Here is a 16,032-nt window from a genome sequence, read left to right as displayed (position 1 = left end):
CCTATTAATTTTAATAAGCACACTAATAGAGCATAAAACATTATGGCTTTTGATTCCTAAATAAGTAGAGTTTAACCTTTACAGTGCAACTCCAAAGCTTTACTTCTTCAAGTAACTTGCTTTAACTGAAGAGAGCTATTGACATATCTTTATGGAAAGAAATGGATGAATTGCTTTATATTTCTGAATTGCAGGAAATCCAGCGATTGCAGGAGGTTGCTGATAAAGCCAATAAGCAGGCTTCTACGCTTGAAAGAGAAAACCAGAGACTGGGAATACAAGTAAAAGACCTTTCACAGCAGGTAGAACAAATGTTGCTATGGCTTTAAAATGTACCCTTTACAGTTTTTTTTTAATATGATACTGTATTTATGAAGTCTTCTTGGAAGAGTTGTTTTTGAGAGCCCTAATGCTATTAAAAAAAATCTCCTTGGGACAATGTATTTACATTTCTGCTAAATTAGAGTAAGTTTATGGATGGAAGGGATGCTGCTTTAGCGTAGTACTGTTCAACATCTGGCTGGAAAACTAAAGTGTAACTTGTTTTGTTTGCTTAATTGGAGTGTCCTGTGCTATTTTCAAAGAACAGAACACCAAGAATAGTCCATTTCTGTTGTGGTTTTCTTTTGCCAAACTTTTCTATAATGCAGTTATTTTACAAGGATGTGTTGATAGCAATAGTTCATGTGTTGTAGAAAAATATAATTTCAAGCACTTTCTAATACTGTTTTTCAGAGCAAACTTCTAAAGCTGTGTCTTATGCTAGAATGTTCTCTTCCAGATTCGTGTCCTTTTAATGGAACTTGAAGAAGCTAGAGGCAATCATGTGATTCGTGATGAAGAAGTGAGCTCTGCTGACATTAGTAGCTCTTCTGAAGTAATATCTCAACATCTAGTGTCTTACAGAAATATTGAAGAACTTCAGCAGCAGAATCAGCGTCTCTTGGTAGCTCTTAGAGAGCTGGGAGAAGCTAGAGAAAAAGAAGAGCAAGAAACAACATCATCTAAGTAAATTATTTGTTCCTTCTAGTAAAGTGCTTATGCTAAGTAGTAACAGGGATTTATTCATGTACGTTTTGCTTCTTATTGTTACTTACTATGTATATTCATGTGCATGTATGCTCATGAACAACTATGTAATCCATAACAGCAATTAAGCAACATTGTCTTGGTTTTTAGATTAAAATTGCTTTATAGATTTATACCTTAGCCAAATAAAAAACTGATGAAAAGGAATGATAAATAATATTTCTTCCAAAAATTCTTCCTAAACGTTGTTTTTTCAATCCACAGATGCAAGAACACACACTGAAATGCTAGTCTCTTATAATAGAAGTAGATTTGTGTGAAAATCCTTGAAAAAAAAATCGAAAATGTGTTGTTCAAGAAAAATATTAGTTATTGAAAAACTTCACTGAATATTCATTTCAGTGAATGTAGTTACACACGGAGCTGTTTTTCAAACAAGGAAGATTAAGTTTTCATTCTTGTTAGCTGAGAAAAATTTGAGTATATGCACACACGTCTGTTTCACTAGCTGTAAAGCCCACAGATAATATAATTCTGTATTACAAGTTAGTAGGATGGGCAAAATATAAGGATTATGTGTAATCTTGGTAAACCTTGCTGTGTATACTACTAAAAATAACTGGTCTTGGTTTCAGAATTTCTGAGCTTCAGAGTCAGCTTGAGGAAGCTCTCAATGAGCTAGAAAAACTGCGTGAATCACGTCATCATCAGCTGCAGCTCGTTGAGTCTATAGTTCGTCAGCGTGACATGTTCCGCATATTGTTGGCACAGACCACAGGAGCTGTCATTCCTTTGCAAGGTAAGCTTCACGTTTCTGTACCACTCAAAAAATAAATAGAACTAAAACTGTTATTTGTTATGAGCTTCCAGTGATGATGCTGAAATGTGACCAGTAACTTGTTAATCTGGTATTCAACTTTTACTCGCTAGAAAACCCATGACTTTAGATTTCGGCACCTGATTCTGTTTGTGCAGTGTAATAACTTACCACACAACGACTGAGTTGTAGTGGTGACTACATATGTTATCTGGTAGCATGTTGTACTATAAAGAATGGACAACCACTTGCTTTCTTAGTAGTGCCCAAGGCTTTTCTAGGAAACGTGGTACTGTTGTTAGCCATGTTTAAATATGGTTATATGATGCTTTGACAAGCATTCATTCAATTGTTGCCTTTAAAAGCCCCTCCCATTTCTACCCTTTTTATTTTATTTCATTTTTATTTTTTTTTAGCATCAGGCATACTAACAGAGGAGATCTCTCTTACATCTACTCCAAAGCGCTCAAGCATACCTCAGGCCATGTCAACTCCTGCTCCAGTGTCGATGAGTGAGTCAGTGGAGACAGTGGAGGCTAAGGCTGCACTTAAGCAGGTATTCTTTTCAGTAAACATGGTAGAAAACTATCATTGTTTTTACTTTTGTAAGCACTTCAACGTCTTTTCTGTAATGTAGTTGCAGGAAGTTTTTGAGAACTATAAAAAAGAAAAAGCAGAGAATGACAAGCTGCTGAATGAACAAAATGAAAAGCTTCAGGAGCAGGTCACAGAATTAAGGTCACAAAATGCAAAGATATCTACACAGCTGGAATTTGCATCCAAACGGTAAATCAGTTATTTAATTGCAGTACCATATGTGTGTGTTCTTTGTCAGTAGAGTCACGTTGACTCCTTGATGTAGGGTTCTCTGGGAAAGTTGTCAATTTCTGTTAAGAACACAAAATCATGAAGGTGGGATCAAGAACGTACTTTCTAGATGAGTGTGCCACAGAAAGCTATCAGAAAAGATACACGTGAAAATGATACGTAGGTGTGTACTTAGACCTCTTACAAATAAATTTGAAAAAAAAAATCACAAACATACTTCACTTTGTTCTAAGTTATGAGATGCTACAGGATAATGTTGAAGGCTATCGTCGAGAAATAACGTCTCTGCATGAAAGAACCCAGAAACTCACAGCAACAACTCAGAAGCAAGAGCAGATTATTAACACTATGACTCAAGACCTGAGGGGAGCTAATGAAAAACTGGCTGTGGCAGAGGTGAGCAGTATATTGTGTTATAGTCTCAGATATTCCGAGTTTGTAGAAGAATTTTTCATACAATTAAAAACTGAACGCGTGGATTTTTGAAATGTACCGGCTATTACATTTGTTCCAGTTTGTGTACGTGTATGTCATTGTATTTATAGGTGCCTTTGTAACATTCCAGAAAAAATCTTAAGTACTGACTAAAGATGGAGTGAAATAAAATGTACAAGGTGTTTCAAAACTTGTATCTATAGAGAAAACAGAAAGTGATTAGTAAAACAGTTATGTTCTTACTGTTCTTGGCCTATTTGCATAAATCACAGAATCACAGAATTTCTAGGTTGGAAGAGACCTCAAGATCATCGAGTCCAACCTCTAACCTAACACTAACAGTCCCCACTAAACCATATCCCTAAGCTCTACATCTAAATGTCTTTTGAAGACTTCCAGGGATGGTGACTCCACCACCTCCCTGGGCAGCCTGTTCCAATGCCTCACACCCCTTTCGGTAAAGAAGCTCTTCCTAACATCTAACCTAAAACTCCCCTGGCGCAACTTTAGCCCATTCCCCCTCGACCTGTCACCAGGCACTTGGACGACAGGCCAACCCCCACCTCTCTACAGCCTCCTTTGAGGTATCTGTAGAGAGCGATCTTAATTTACAATCTGTAATCTTACATAGAATGCTTGTTTTTTTCATGAGTATTAACAGATTATAAACTAGTATTGTCCAAATTAAAATTAACAAACAAATTTGGGATTGATAACAAAGTTCTTGTTAATTGTTATCTTAAAGGTGAGAGCAGAAAACTTAAAAAAAGAGAAGGATATCTTGAAGTTGTCAGATGCGCGTTTGACTCAGCAACGTGAGTCTTTACTGGTTGAACAAAGAGGACAGAACTTACTACTTACTAATTTGCGAACTATTCAGGTATGTGGTATTATTGATAAATCTGGTCTATCTGTCTGAGTTAGCAATAAATACCAATTGAAATTGACTTCAGCATTTGTTCTGAAAAGAGGTTGGTTTTTTTTGACTACAAGTTTGACACTGATTGTAGATTACTTGAGTAACTTGTTTAAGCAAGTTTGTCATTCCTATCCTGAATTATGATACTCAGGACTTAATCCACGTATAAAATAGAGAATTTTTAGATAAGGAGCAGGGTTTTCACAGTAAAATATAGAGGAAATAATAGTACAAAGAAAACAAGATATATTAATTTTTATAACAATAAATATCCACCTTGGTAGTTTTTATAGTGTTTTAAGGTACCTATTTTTTTATAATTCTGTTTTCTATTTTAAAGTGTACTTAGTTATATACAGCGTAAATATTGAAGGCTGCCCATTTTGTCATGTGACTGACTCTTATTTCTGTAGTCGGTTTTTGTTTTTTTAATCCCTAATATTAGACTGCTTAGATAATGGATTTTCTTCTAGCAGTAGTTCTTGTATTGATGTTATTAAAGAATATTTCAAAACCAAGTCATAAATTTTAAATGTGACTTCTCATAGTATTCTATGTTTACCTCTTATTTCTTGTTCTGTGCAGTAATTATGTTGTGGATAAGAGAATTGTTGTGACAATAACCTTTTGTGAACTGCAGTAATTCAGAAGAAATTTTTTGAAATGTGTTGTAAGCATACTGTGTGATGCTTTTTTATCAGGGAATACTGGAGAGGTCTGAGACAGAAACAAAACAAAGACTCAATAATCAGATAGAAAAGCTAGAGCGTGAGATATCTCAGCTAAAGAAGAAACTAGAAAATGAGGTGGAACAAAGACATGCCCTTTCCAAAAATCAAGAGGCAAGTATAATTATAAATATGTAATAATTGCTTTAGTGAAAATAAAACCTGAGTTGCATGGCTTGTGCTAGCATACACTGCATTGTTTTTCATACATGAAATTTACAAACATGTTGGGGCTTCATGTCATGTGTGAATTAAATACAAGTCTAAAAATCTTGTGTTTTCAGGTTCATATCCTGGATCTTAAGAGGCAACTAGAGACTGAGACAAACCGTCACATTAACACAAAGGAACTTCTGAAGAATGCCCAGAAAGAAACTACAGTGTTGAAACAACAACTTAATAATACAGAGGCTCAGCTAGCATCTCAGTCATCACAGAGAGCTCTAGGGAAAGGTAGGGTGTTTTCCTACATTGAATTTCCTACATTTAATTTTTACGTTAAACGCTGCTCTCTGCAGAACGATAAAAATTGTCGTTTAGAGTAAGATCATTACTCTAAATAAGAAACCTTTGTTATTGCAACCACAGATTCAAGCAAAAGATAACCAGGATAAGTTTTTAAAGTAATATCTAACCCCGGATCAACTTTAACAAAGGAAAAAAATTAAAGCCAAACTTATGTAAGAATCCATTTTATTTTTGTTTTAAGGCTCTTCCATCTATAATGTTACCTATTCTTAAAAAGCCATTTTTTGCGAAACAGTTGTTTACTGTAAGTTTCTATTTCGATTAGGGATGACAATTTTCTGTAGAGAAACTTTGTGAGAGTCTTTTACTATTATAATTATTATTGTTTTCTTTCTTGTTGTTACCCTTGAAAGACTTTAGCTTTTAAATAGAACAGTGGTTTAAAAGCTGCACTAGTCTTCCACAGTTAACAGTATGTTCTGATATTACAGGTCAGCCTAGTACAAGTGAAGATGTGGATGATCTTCTAACTCGACTAAGGCAAGCTGACGAACAAGTTAATGACCTGAGAGAAAGACTTAAGACTAGTTCTAATAATGTGGAACAGTACAGGGCCATGGTTCTTAGTCTAGAGGAATCCCTTAATAAGGAAAAACAAGTAAGTAGTTAACGTTTAACATTCTTGAATAAAGCAAAATGAAAGATGTAATTTTTGGTTCGTATTGAAGTCTGTAGAATTATGGGATGCATTGCAAAGAAGGTCAAGCTAGTTCAGAAGGCGTTCCAAAATAAAAAATAAAATAAAATAAAAAATAAAATAAAAACTTGATTAAAAATACTTCTAGTGATAGAAATACTTCTTGCAGCATATTTTTAAAATGTTGGATCATAGATTTGACTCAGCTGTACTCTGCCCGTGTCTTTAGAAGAAAGAGTGGAATTATCTTTTAAAAATTCTTCCTATAACACTGAGATCAGTGATTAAAAAAATTAATAAGCTCTCAGTCAAAAGCAGTTAAATCCCTACCTTTTCCATCAAGATATTATGGTCTTCAGTGATGCAAGAAAACATTCTTTGTGGTCTCCCTTCTGTCAAATACTTCACCGTGTTAATGGTGAACAAGGCCCCTTCTTCTAAGCTGTTCAGCACGTCAAAATAAGAGTTGGGAAAACAGAATTCTCATTTTCTGCTTAAGTTACAGCATCAGAAGATGTCAGCATGTTTTTAGTCTAGTATCCAGTTCTCTTCTGATCTGCGTTCTCTTTCTGTAAAAATCTCATTGTAACTTCATTTGCTTTATAAGTATTGTAGACTTTAGTGTGTACTAAGAAGGTATGCTGGCTTCTCTGTATTTGAATGTAGTCACCTAAAACTCCTTTTTACATGTACTTCATGCTGTATTGCAGTTTTGAAAAAACAGATTTTTTTTTTCTTCTGTGCTATGTGTGGTTTTCAACATTTTCAGTGATGTTCTAAATTAGATCTTGAGAATACCTGCTCTGACTTTAAAATATCACTGAAATGTTGGTTTCACATTGGAATACCATACTTAAAGCAAAATAAGACAAAAAATACTGACCTCTTATGATGAATTTTGATGAAGGTGACAGAAGAAGTTCGTGCAGCTGTTGAAGCTCGTCTGAAGGAAGCTTCAGAGTATCAAGCACAGCTGGAAAAGAAGTTGATGGAGTCAGAGAAAGAAAAGCAGGAACTTCAAGAGGAGAAACGTAAAGCTGTGGAGAATATGGAGCAACAGGTATGCATCGAATACCACCTCCCTTAAGCTCCTTTCCAAAGAGTCTGCAAGACTATGCTTTTACTTAACTTCCTAAACATAGATTTATTATTGCTCCCTTTTGTAGAGGTAATACGGTATAGTAGTGTCCAAAATAAATCTTTTAGAATATACAAAAGCCTAACTAAATATGAGATGACCAAACATGAGTAGTACATTAAGTTTATCGCTTCATTAGGGTGGTGGTGAATTTAGAAATATCACTGTCCTCTTGAACTTTGAGCACTAGTTGCAGAAAAAACACAAGTAAAAACCTTTGAGAAAGGTTTCAGAAAAACATTTTTGTAACATGAACCAAAAACGCATTTGTAATGTTCATATACCCTAAAACTGGAGCAGTCTTTCCCCTTATTTATTTGTTCTGCATTTGGGCTTTTACTGGTCTTAAAAGAAGCATGATGACTGCAGCTAGTATTGCTTCAAGCCCGACTCTGAAAGAACAGTAATATTTTTCTGCCAGGAACGAGTTCTGAGTGTTTATAAGTCAAAGCCATAGAAGTATTTCATTTTACATTTCAACTTGTTGTAAAATAATACTTAAGCTATAAATTATTTGTAACTCTCTACATTCAAAGCATTGCAGAGTTGAACATTCTGTAAAATACTTTACCATTTAGTCTTTAAGATTTGTTTTGTTTGGTTGCATTTTTTTCACTACAGCTATTGGAACTAAAGAAGAGTCTTACAACTATGCAGTCAGAAGTTCAGGAAGCCCTTCAGAGAGCCAGTACAGCTCTAAATAACGAACAGCAAGCCAGACGTGACTGCCAGGAACAAGTACGTTTGTAATGTTTGACTACTTTAGCCAATGGTAGTAAAATTAATGTAATTTTTTCATCATCTTTTTTTTTTTTTTTACCAGAACTCAAAACATTTTCTAAGGTTGTGTTTCCAATCAGTGACTGACAGATAGAGAAGATGTTCTTAAAATTCTTTCCCTATTTTGTGAACATCTGCTTATTTAATGCTTTGTTGTTTCACCTTATCAAACATTTTGGTGTTACAGAGTAAACTGATGTTGAACATAATATAGTGTTGCAGGCATAGTTTTTGTCATACTAAAAAAAAAAAAAAAAAAAGGAAGAAAAAAAATAAAACAGCAGAAGGTGCTATCAGAGAATCACACAATGGCTTGCGTTGGAAGGGATTTTGGAGATCGAATTCCAACACTCCTGCCATGGGCAGGGGTGCCACCCACTCACTGTTTCTAAGGTCTATTTCATTATGAAAGGATTGATTGTGGAAAGTAGCTAACTGTTTTTAATGAATTTCTAGTTCCCTCTTCTGAGGCGGGAAGGAAAAAGAAAATGAACACAACGAAACAGTGGGGAAAATACCTTTTTAACCCAAAACATAATTGTCATATTTTAAAACTGCAGGCAATATGGTATTTAGCAGCACCTGATAAGATTGTCTTGTTAGCCATGTTTCCACAGTGAAGCTACTTAACTGTACGTGAGAACTCCAGCAACACTGATTAGTGTAAAGGATAGAGAACAACTTTTAGCTGTTGGTTCACCCAACCCAAAATTTAATAGGCAGGCATTTCCATTTTTTCACCTAATACTGTGACCGCAGTCAGTCTTAAGTTTTTTACCCTCATGTGATAAATATCTTTGCCTATTCGGTGGATGTTCTTGAAAGAATTCCTGCATCGCATCCATGCAAAATCTGCAGCAGGAGGATTGGTTGTAGACTAGCTCCTCCTAGCCACTAAAGGAAATAATTACAAATTCTAACTTTTCTTAAAAATAATAGTTCCTTTAAAGGAACCATTCTAAGAATATCCGTTTCTTTCATACTTGAGAATTACAGAGGTTTTGTCCAGTGTTTTTCATTAGTGATCACTAATTTTGTCTAGCATTTGAGAATCTCTATGTACATATTAAATGTTAACGTTAAGGATATCAGAATCTGTTCCTTTTTTTCTGCAGGCAAAGATGGCTTCTGAAGCTCAAAATAAATATGAACGGGAATTAATGCTTCATGCTGCTGATGTTGAAGCATTACAGGCTATTAAAGAGCAAGTTGCCAAGAATACAGCAGTACGGCAGCAGCTTGAAGAAGCTGCTCAGAAAGCTGAGTCTGCGTTGCTAGAGTGTAAAGCTTCCTGGGAAGAGAGAGAGAGAATGATGAAGGTATGATCATTTTTATGGTTCTAGTAGGTGTTTTTATCTACCAATCTATATAGGTTTCAGTCATTGAACCATTTTGTTGTAGGATGAAGCTTCAACACTTGCATCCCGCTGCGAGGATTTGGAAAAACAAAATCGATTATTACATGAACAACTGGAAAGTCTGAGTGACAAGATGGTGACATCTATGAAAGAAGCCATGCCATCTGCATTGAATGTTTCTCTAAACGAGGAAGGGAAATCCCAGGAACAAATCTTGGAAATTCTTAGGTAAACTTAGCTCCAAGCTCCCTCTGGTGGTGTTTATAAATTCAGTTGCCAAATTAAATAGTTCTTTCTTGCTTTATATTTCAAGCACAGTGTGTAAAATGTAAGTACCCTTTAACTTGGTAGAGATTGTCCTGCATCATCAATAAAGGAGACTTCTTTCTACTCCTAGAAAGAAACTGAGAGTCAATTTCGACAAGAAGCTAAAGCAGATTTTGGAAAAATACGATTGGCAAGCAAGTTTCATAGGGATTATTTTCTTGTTGTTTTTAGTTTATCTAAATTATTCTAGAATATTTTTTTTTCTAGGATTTTCTTTTTGATCTTTCTGAACTCAGTAATTTTTCAGATATAAGATGCTTCAACTTCAACTTAAAATGCTTTGTCTTGCATTTTCATTGACATAATGCTTTGTTCATTTTCTTATTGCAGATTTATACGTCGAGAAAAGGAGATAGCAGAAACTAGATTTGAGGTGGCACAGGTGGAGAGTTTGCGTTATCGTCAGAGAGTGGAACACCTTGAAAGGGAACTCCAGGAACTACAAGACAGTCTCAATGCTGAGAGAGAGAAGGTGCAGGTATGGCTGGATATTATTGCTTATGATTTCAGTAAGTAGAGGGCTATTCTCTGTGTTCTACTTTCTCTCATTTACTGCCTTTGTTAAGCTGGGATTGGTATGTAGCCAAATGGATGGTCTTGTTCTGGGTCCTATGAAGCAGTGTGGCAATCCCAAAAACACATAAATAGGGAAAATAAAGATCTTTTCTGATTTTTTTTTTCCCCCATCCTTTTTTGTTAGTGATATTTACTTGTTTTGAACATGTGTGTGACACAAGGAATGCCACAATAGCTATGTAAGACAGATCCTAGTAAGTATGTAAGCAAAAGCAAAGCAAATGAGTAAGTACAATCTTTTTTAAAAGGTAACAGCAAAAACCATTGCACAGCATGAAGAATTAATGAAAAAAACAGAGACCATGAACGTACTGATAGAAACCAACAAGATGCTAAGAGAAGAGAAGGAGAGGCTAGAACAAGAGCTACAACAAATGCAAGCAAAGGTTAGTACTGTGTTTCACTTGTTTCTGTGTATTCAAGTCAGACAGTTAATGTCTGGATATATCACTGCTAGTTATTTAAACTGGGATTATTCCTTTACATCAGACACAACCGAGGAAATGTTCCATTGAGAATTTTATAAGACACTCAATTCTCAATTTCAATTGAGAATTTTATAAGACACTGCTTCTCCTAGAGTATTGGAAAGTCGAAAGTTCCGTTTGATTTAAATGGAAGAGAAAATCTGGCTAAAGTTATAACAGCAATATCAACAGGTAAATGAAAAATGGCACAGAAATAGATACAAAGCAGTCCATAGCTTTACTAAGAATTTAAAAGGGACATACTTGCCTCTTCACATTTCTGCATACCAGTTGCTTCGATAGAATCCAGTGCAGCATGTCTTGACTTCTAATACATAATTGATAATCTGTTTACTATTGCAAGGTACAAAGTGAGAATCTTGAGATTGTGAAGGTGTGCTTATAATTTTTTTCCCTGTAGGCTTGTACCCTGCTTTTGCTCCTTGTTGCTTTCCCTGCGCACAGTTGGCTACTGAAGGGCAATGAGTGGGAAAAGAAGCTATATCATGACTTCTTGAGGGTGGTTTTGTGCTGGGTTTGTTTTTTTTTTGGATCTCTCTGTCCCTCTTACCAGCATTATTCAAGGCTTACCATATTCCATTTTCTTCAGTCTTAAAAGATCCAGGTAGTTTAATCCCCAACTATTCTTTTTTTCAGGTACGCAAGCTTGAGGCAGACATTCTACCTCTACAGGAGTCTAATGCTGAATTGAGTGAGAAAAGTGGAATGTTGCAGGCAGAGAAAAAGTTGTTGGAAGAAGATGTCAAACGCTGGAAAGCCCGGACACAGGTGGGAAATGCATCTCTTAAAACAAGGTGTTCTGGGGGAGGGCAGGGTGGGGAGAATAAATTATCAACCCTTGGGGAGGGAAAAAGAGTTCTAAAAGCTCGCTCTTTTATAACAAAAAATGTAAGCTATATTGCAAAAAGTGGTCAAAACCAAGGAAATGTATTTGCATGAGCAATGCTTTTTAATTCAGTTTTAAAATAGGCTATTCTAGTTCATTGGCAGTCCAAGTCAAAATACAAAACCAGCAACTCTAATTAAAAATGAATTTGTGTGTAACTGTGTAGTCATCTTCTGAAAATGCAAACTGTTTTGACAACCTTTCAGCATTTGTTGAGTCAACAGAAGGACACTGATCTTGAAGAATATCGCAAGCTACTTTCAGAGAAGGAGGCAAACACCAAGCGTATACAACAAATGAGTGAAGAAACGGGCAGGCTTAAAGCAGAAATAGCCAGGTATGGTATTTAATCAATTAGTAAAAACTTCCGTGCATAGCTTCATTTATAATGAAACACCAATTGGAAATTTACTTTCCTAACTATCCCAATGTAGCTGTTATATATTCTTACTGTAGCTTGATAATACATAAATGAAACATGAATTGTTTTGAAGTTCTCTCTTAACTGAACGTGCTCTAAAGTGCATTATCTGTTTGTACTGTGAAGTCCTAAATAACACAGTTCACTACAGATGATACCCATGGTATTACATGAATGAGCAGTATTGAAATGTATTGTTTCAAATACCTTATTTGCATCTCCTTCCAATCTTTTGCTATTTAGAACAAATGCGTCCTTGACTACAAGCCAGAATCTTGTTCAGAACCTGAAGGAGGAAGTAACTAAAATAAGAACAGAGAAGGACACTTTGCAGAAAGAACTAGATGCTAAAGTGGCTGACATACAAGAAAAAGTGAAAACTATAACACAGGTCAAGAAAATTGGGCGAAGATATAAGACTCAATATGAGGAGCTGAAAGCACAGCATGATAAGGTAGATAAACTTCTTGTTTGTTTGCAAAGAAATTCATCTAGAGTTAAGTATAATCTGGCTAAGGATTTTCACATTCACTTAGTATGACAACACTACAGGAACACTTATCTGTAAAGAGAGAAGCAGAAAATTACATAATTTATTCTACTGTTAGCTCAAACGGCCACAAATCATAAGCTGCATATCATTTAATTATTAGCAGCATTGTTAACAGAACATTGGAGTTCATTAAAATACTTGTGTTTTCATAGAATTGTAGAATGGTTTGGATTAGAAAGGACCTTAAAGATCAGCTGGTTCCAACCCCCTGCCATGGGCAGGGATACCTTCCACCAGACCAGGTTGCTCAAAGCCCCATCCAGCCTGGTGTCAAACACTTCCTTCCAGGAATGGGGCATCCACAGCTTCTCTGGTCAGCCTGTGCCAGTGCCTTACCACCCTCTGAGTGAAGAATTTCCTCCTTATATCTAATGCAAATCTACCCTTGTTTAGTTTAAAGCCATTACTCCTTGTCCTTTCACTAAACTCCCTGAAAAAGTGTCCTTCCACAGCTTTCCTGTAGGCTCCCTTTATGTATTGGAAGTTCAGCTATAAGGTCTCCCTGAAGCCTTCTCTTCTCCAGGCTGAACAACCCCAACTCCCTCAGCCTGTCTTTGTAGGAGAGGTGCTCTAGCCCCTGGATCATCTCTGTGGCCTTCCCATTCTAATTTGTTCTAATACTTCCATATCTTTCTTCTGCTGAGGCACCTGGTGATGAACACAGTGCTACAGGTGGGGTCTGACGAGAGCAGATCTCTACACCCTGCTGGCCATGCTGCTTTTGGTGCAGCACAGCATGCAGTTGGCTTTCTGGGCTGAAAAGCATGTTGCTGGCTTGTGTCGAGTTTCTTGTCTACCAGTACCTCCAGGTCTTTCTCCTCAGGGCTGCTCTCAATCCATTCTCTGCCAAGCCTGTACGTGTGCTTAGGATTACCCTGGAGCAGATGCAAGACTTTGTACTTGGCCTTGTTGAAGCTCATGAGGTTCACGCAGGCCCACGTCTCAAAGCTGTCATAGAATCATAGAACAGTTTGGGTTGGAAGGGACCTCAAAGATCATCTGGTTTGACCTCCGCGCCATAGGCAGGGACACCACCCACTAGATAAGTTGCTCAGGGCCTCATCTAACCTGGTCTTGAACACCTCCAGGGATGAGGCATCCACAACCTCTCTGGATAACCTGTTCCAGTGCCTCAGCAACCTCTGAGTGAAGGTCCAGGTCCCTCTGCGTGGCATCCCTTCCCTCCAGCATGTCAACCACACCACACAGCTTGGTGTCGCCAGCAGACTGGCTGAGGGCGTGCTCAATCTCACTGTCCTCGTCACCAACAAAGATGTTAAACAGCACTAGTCCCAGTGACCCCTGAGGAACACCTGTCATCACTGGTTTCCACCTGGATGTTGAGCCATTGACCACAATTCTGAGTGTGACCATCCAGACAACTCCTTGCCTGCTGAGTGGTCCATCCTGTCCAATTTAGAGACAAGATATCATGGCGGGTATGGGGACAGTGTCAAATGCTTTGTACAAGTCCAGGCAAATGATGCCAGTTGCTTTTCCCCTGTCCAGCAATGCTGTAACTCCATCACAGAAGGCCACTAGGTTTGTCAGGCACAATCTGCCCTTAGTGAAGCCATATTGGCTGTCACCAATCACCTTATTTTCTGCGTTGGCAGAGTTTCCAGGAGGATCTGCTCCATGAGCATGTTTTGCCCAGAACTTAATTCGTTTAAGTAAACGTGATTCATTTGCATGCAGAAGCAGCTTGTGGAAGCAATAACATTCTAATTGGATAGTACCTTGTAGCCTTATACCACTTGACATATTTCAGATGGTTGCCGAAGCAGCAACTCAGTCTTTAGTAGAACAACAAGAAGAACAAGTTTCTGCCCAGGAGGTACAAGAGCTAAAAGACTCTCTCGGCCAAGCTGAAGGGAAGACAAAGGCTTTGGAGAATCAGGTTGAAAGTTTACAAAAGGTAAGATCAGAGTGAGCAATTTCAAAACACTGTATTCTACTAGAATCTTAAATAAGTAACTGCAGACTACGAGGCTGTCATTGTTTTTATGTGTACACATACATCTGTGTGCACACAAATGTGAAATGACCAAGCTATGCCTCTACCTTGCCAGGAAAGATGGACCTTAAACCTGGTTTAAATCCTGTGTCTAGTGACTTATGTCTTGTGACTTATGTCTTGTGACTTATGTCTTGTGTCTAGTGACTTCTTGGACTAAGTAAGTGGGGGGAAAAAAATGTTCTTCTCTCAGCTATTGCATTCAGAGAGGACTGGACTCCTTTTGTTGTTGTTGATTAAAAGTTTTTTATACGATGTCCAGCTAATAATAGGACTGTGGAGCGTGTTAGACTGTATGTGCTGGAGTAGCTCATTGTGGCCAATTTCTCTCTATAGAGTATAGCAGAAAAGGAAACTGAAGCTAGAAATCTTCAGGAGCAGATATCACAGCTGCAATCAGAACTTGCTCGTTTTCATCAAGATCTGCAAGAGAAGGCTACACAGGAAGAACAGCTTAGGCAGCAGATCACTGAGAAGGAAGAGAAAACTAGGAAAACCTTGCTTGCAGCCAAGCAGAAAATTGCACAGTTAGCTGGTATTGTATTTTTTTTAATGTTCTTAAGGTGTCGTTTTCTGTTTGTTTGATTTTGTTTGTGTTTATTTATTTATTTATTTATTTATGCCTGTGGAAAGTATTTAGACAGGATCCCTAAAATATGTTCTTGACTGGATGTTACAGAATCTTTCTAAAAATTAGAAATTTAAATTCCTTAAGGAGATGATACAAGTGAACAACTAGCTGTATGCTGGGGGAATTAAAATTTTGCCATAGTTTGGCCAGCCATTTTTTTTTTGCAGTCTTGTTGATTAGACTGACTACTTTGGTAATTCTTCCCTCCTTTCCTGCCTTTCCATAATGTACAGGTTCAAAACATATCAATTCTATTTTTAATTGATGTCGAGAGGAACAGTGGAGCAAGAACTTGCTGAAAACATCTTGGCATTCTATAACTGCTCATTTTTTCAGTTTTTGGATGTGTTTATTGTATATTTTGTTTTTATTTTTAGTTAATTGCAATTAAATAGAAAAATGGCACATGAAGTTTACTTTTAAGATCTCTTTCTAAAGCTTAACTTTTTTAGGATTTCAAAATACTTCAGTAACCTTTTAAAACCGACAGACATCCAGTATGCAGAGTAGTCAGTTTTACAGTGACAAGACTGGATTCTTTCCTATTCAATTAGGTACAAAAGAACAGCTAACGAAAGAAAATGAAGAGTGGAAGCAAAAGAGTAGTTCATTAGAAGAGCAGAAGACTGAACTGGAAGTGCGGATGAGTGCACTCAAGTCACAGTATGAAGGTCGAATCTGCCGTCTTGAAAGAGAGCTTAGAGAGCAGCAAGAGCGACACCATGAACAGAGAGATGAGCCACCAGAATCTACAAATAAGGTACAAAATCCTTCTAGAAAGCTGTGTGAGAGCAAATAAACTGCTTTAATGTTCCATGACTGAACTACAAAAACAGCTCATAGCACTAGCACCATTAATTTGTTTTTTTTATCTATACAGTAATTAATTTATTGAGAATATTTACGTGAACATGTTTTTTCTAAACATCCTAAATA

The 16,032-nt window shown here is 36.9% G+C and overlaps 1 protein-coding gene across 4 annotated transcripts in view; it reads left to right on the top strand.

The window, feature by feature from the left end:
* The window catches only part of TPR (translocated promoter region, nuclear basket protein), a 43,615-nt gene that overhangs the window by 10,304 nt on the left and 17,279 nt on the right, over positions 1–16,032 (top strand). For all 4 annotated transcript variants that reach the window (XM_068690657.1, XM_068690659.1, XM_068690658.1 and 1 more), the window contains exons 13-34: positions 195–302; positions 782–1,008; positions 1,665–1,828; positions 2,263–2,402; positions 2,484–2,632; positions 2,908–3,070; positions 3,855–3,989; positions 4,730–4,870; positions 5,041–5,209; positions 5,716–5,882; positions 6,829–6,981; positions 7,681–7,797; positions 8,955–9,158; positions 9,241–9,425; positions 9,855–10,002; positions 10,349–10,486; positions 11,225–11,356; positions 11,681–11,811; positions 12,139–12,349; positions 14,220–14,366; positions 14,802–15,000; positions 15,651–15,856. In XM_068690657.1, the coding sequence (XP_068546758.1) occupies positions 195–302; positions 782–1,008; positions 1,665–1,828; positions 2,263–2,402; positions 2,484–2,632; positions 2,908–3,070; positions 3,855–3,989; positions 4,730–4,870; positions 5,041–5,209; positions 5,716–5,882; positions 6,829–6,981; positions 7,681–7,797; positions 8,955–9,158; positions 9,241–9,425; positions 9,855–10,002; positions 10,349–10,486; positions 11,225–11,356; positions 11,681–11,811; positions 12,139–12,349; positions 14,220–14,366; positions 14,802–15,000; positions 15,651–15,856 (3,534 nt within the window). The remainder of the gene's footprint in view (positions 1–194; positions 303–781; positions 1,009–1,664; positions 1,829–2,262; positions 2,403–2,483; positions 2,633–2,907; positions 3,071–3,854; positions 3,990–4,729; positions 4,871–5,040; positions 5,210–5,715; positions 5,883–6,828; positions 6,982–7,680; positions 7,798–8,954; positions 9,159–9,240; positions 9,426–9,854; positions 10,003–10,348; positions 10,487–11,224; positions 11,357–11,680; positions 11,812–12,138; positions 12,350–14,219; positions 14,367–14,801; positions 15,001–15,650; positions 15,857–16,032) is intronic.

The sequence above is a fragment of the Anas acuta genome, chromosome 8 (assembly GCF_963932015.1).
Source record: "Anas acuta chromosome 8, bAnaAcu1.1, whole genome shotgun sequence".
Classification (NCBI taxonomy): Eukaryota; Metazoa; Chordata; class Aves; order Anseriformes; family Anatidae; genus Anas; species Anas acuta.
Note: the sequence above shows the minus strand (reverse complement) of the source record. Positions and strands in the feature narration are given on the sequence as shown.